The following is a 2,500-nucleotide window of genomic DNA, read 5'->3' as shown; positions in this document are numbered from 1 at the left end:
ACATAATGCAGGTAAAAGTAAAAAGAAATAGGGTAGAGATAAGCTGTGTATATGATGTGATATGGGGATATGAAGTGACACATTATTATTATTTATCTATTTTGTTTGTGTGCATTTTGTATCACCTGAAATAAAATAATAACTATAAAATAAAACAAACATTTGAAGATCTTTCTAAAATAGTGCAGCGTCTCTTTGTGTCTCAACCTATGCACTGACTTTTCATGTATTTATTTTTTCATTCACTTTCAGGCTATATTGAAGGCTGTAATTAATTATTATATTATTAATAGCCTACATTTTCAGATTGTGTAGCTATAGGATAAGGAATAAGGCTTCAATTGTGTGTTGTGCTCTGTACAATTGTTTAAAATAATTCTGAAAAAAAGAGGTCTTCAATTGAACTAAGCCTTCGCTGCTGTGGGCCTCTGAAACCGGATTTAAAAATTAAAATAACTTTTTCTACGGAACGAAATACCGTGACCGGAAGTAGAAGCCGCCATGTTGCCCGTTACTTCTTTGTACTTGACGCTACCCAAAAACTTTCTTCCCTCCCCCTCTCTCTCCCACTCACTCACTCGTTCACTCACTCCACACATCCATCCATCCCATTCGTTGTTGTAAGCGGTGATGGAGAAAGCTCTGGGACCGCTACCGGCGCCGTTAAATAGCCAATATTCACCATAAACAACCCAGAAAAACCTGCTAAACTAACCGACAGATCGTGACGTAGCGCAAGAACGTAGAAGTGGAGTTCGAAAGTAGCTATGGAAACCGTGGAACAGCTCGTGTCTTTCCACCACATTCAGGTCCAGTTGAGCGGGGGCGCGCCTTGGGGGTTCACGCTGAAAGGAGGGCTCGAGCACGGCGAGCCACTCATCATCACCAAAGTAAGCGCCACACCACACACACACACACACACACACACGCACGCACACACACACACACACACACACACACACACGCACACACACACACACACACACACGCACAAACTGTTGCATTGACAAGTGTTGTAAAGTTTGATAACACGACTAAATAGTGCTTTAAGTGTCCCTAAGCTTCTTGAAGTGGGGGTACACTGGTCTATTTACTGTTGTGCATTGCATTTCCTAATGTTTAGGCTATGTAGGCTACTTTTATTTGCTTTCGTTTAGCCTATGTGTTGATGTAGGCTATTTATGCACAACAAAGGCAACTTGAATGACAGAGAAGATAGGTATCTTGGTCATTGCAATCGATTTCAAAGTTGTATCTTTTTGAATACGTCCTGTAAATGTTGGGCTATCCTCAATTTAACTTTCGTATTCTTGTCCCAGATCTTGTAGCCTACTTGTATTTAATCTGGATACTGAATGGGGTTGAATGAGAAGAATTGTATGTGACTGTCTGTCTGTAGGCCTATGTGTTGTTTATGCTTTTTTTTTATTATAACATAGTGCTGCTTTCCTGGCATGGTGGTCACTCTTGGAAAGGAGATTGTAATTTGTATGTATTTTCTGGTTTCTTAAATCAAGGCTATTATTGATTAAATACTTGATTGAACAAATACAGGCGTAGTTGAAACACATATCGTGATTGTTTATTTTAAATGGTTCATTCTGATTCACGATACAACCTTATATAAATCGCATCCCTAGTTGCAACACAGCACTCGTGGTTAGTTTTTTTTTGCTTGTTCGTGTGACTCTATATAGGCTACATTTTTTTCAGTCTGCCTGGCTCAAATCTTCAACTTTCTTCATTTATTTTAAAGGTGCACTATGTAACTTTTGGGTGTGTCAGAATGAGAGAAGTGAAGATTTTCTAAGGTATATATTCTCATAACTGGATAAACAAACTTTTCCTCACGGGGAAATGTGATCCCACTGTTTGAAGTTAGAAAAGCTTCCTGAAAAAAGTTACTGTTGTTGTTTACAGCAGCAGGGCCCACAGTTTGGTTTACAAACATTTTTCTTACGTTTGGTTCCAGGTTCCTCAAAACAGTTTTGCTTTGATTTAAGATGATAAAATGATTCAATACTAGGATGTACTTGTTGAGAAAAATCTAGGTTTTGTACACTCTGCAAATGTAAACAAATGCCCCCTCCCCAGAAACGGCATAGGGCACCTTTTAATATTATTTTGGCATTTTATCCTTTATTGGATAGAGCCTCTATGGGGGGGGGGGGGGGCAATCTAAACACTACACCACCAACTTTTCAACTTTCAAGACTTTTCTTTCCTTTCTGTGTTGTTGCACAGCGAGACGTCTCCTCCTCCTCTTCTGTAGAGGATAAAAAGTTATTACCCAAATCTTAAGCAAATATCCGGGGGCTGCTTGATGTTTGTCAGCTGTCACTGTCAATGAATTACAAAAACACACCAAAAAAAAAGCCCCCTTTCAAATGTAATGTAGCGGGTTGTGTTCTCAAACTCATAGGGGGTCACAGGGTTCCCCCCCCACCCCCCCAGGTGCTAAACGGGGGGTCCCAGAGGGGTCTGAGGTGAAATGAGGCTC

At 40.1% G+C, this 2,500-nt stretch overlaps 1 protein-coding gene across 1 annotated transcript in view; it reads left to right on the top strand.

Moving 5' to 3' along the window:
* The first annotated feature begins 755 nt into the window (after positions 1–755).
* Positions 756–2,500, top strand: part of shroom4 (shroom family member 4) — a 102,088-nt gene continuing 100,343 nt past the window's right edge. The window contains exon 1 of the mRNA XM_080052571.1: positions 756–890. Coding sequence (XP_079908697.1) covers positions 768–890 — 123 coding nt within the window. The 5' untranslated portion in view covers positions 756–767. The remainder of the gene's footprint in view (positions 891–2,500) is intronic.

Source organism: Ammodytes marinus, assembly GCF_949987685.1.
Source record: "Ammodytes marinus genome assembly, chromosome: 23".
NCBI classification, from domain to species: domain Eukaryota; kingdom Metazoa; phylum Chordata; class Actinopteri; order Uranoscopiformes; family Ammodytidae; genus Ammodytes; species Ammodytes marinus.
The sequence above is the reverse complement of the archived record's forward strand: the minus strand, read 5'-3'. Positions and strand labels throughout refer to the sequence as shown.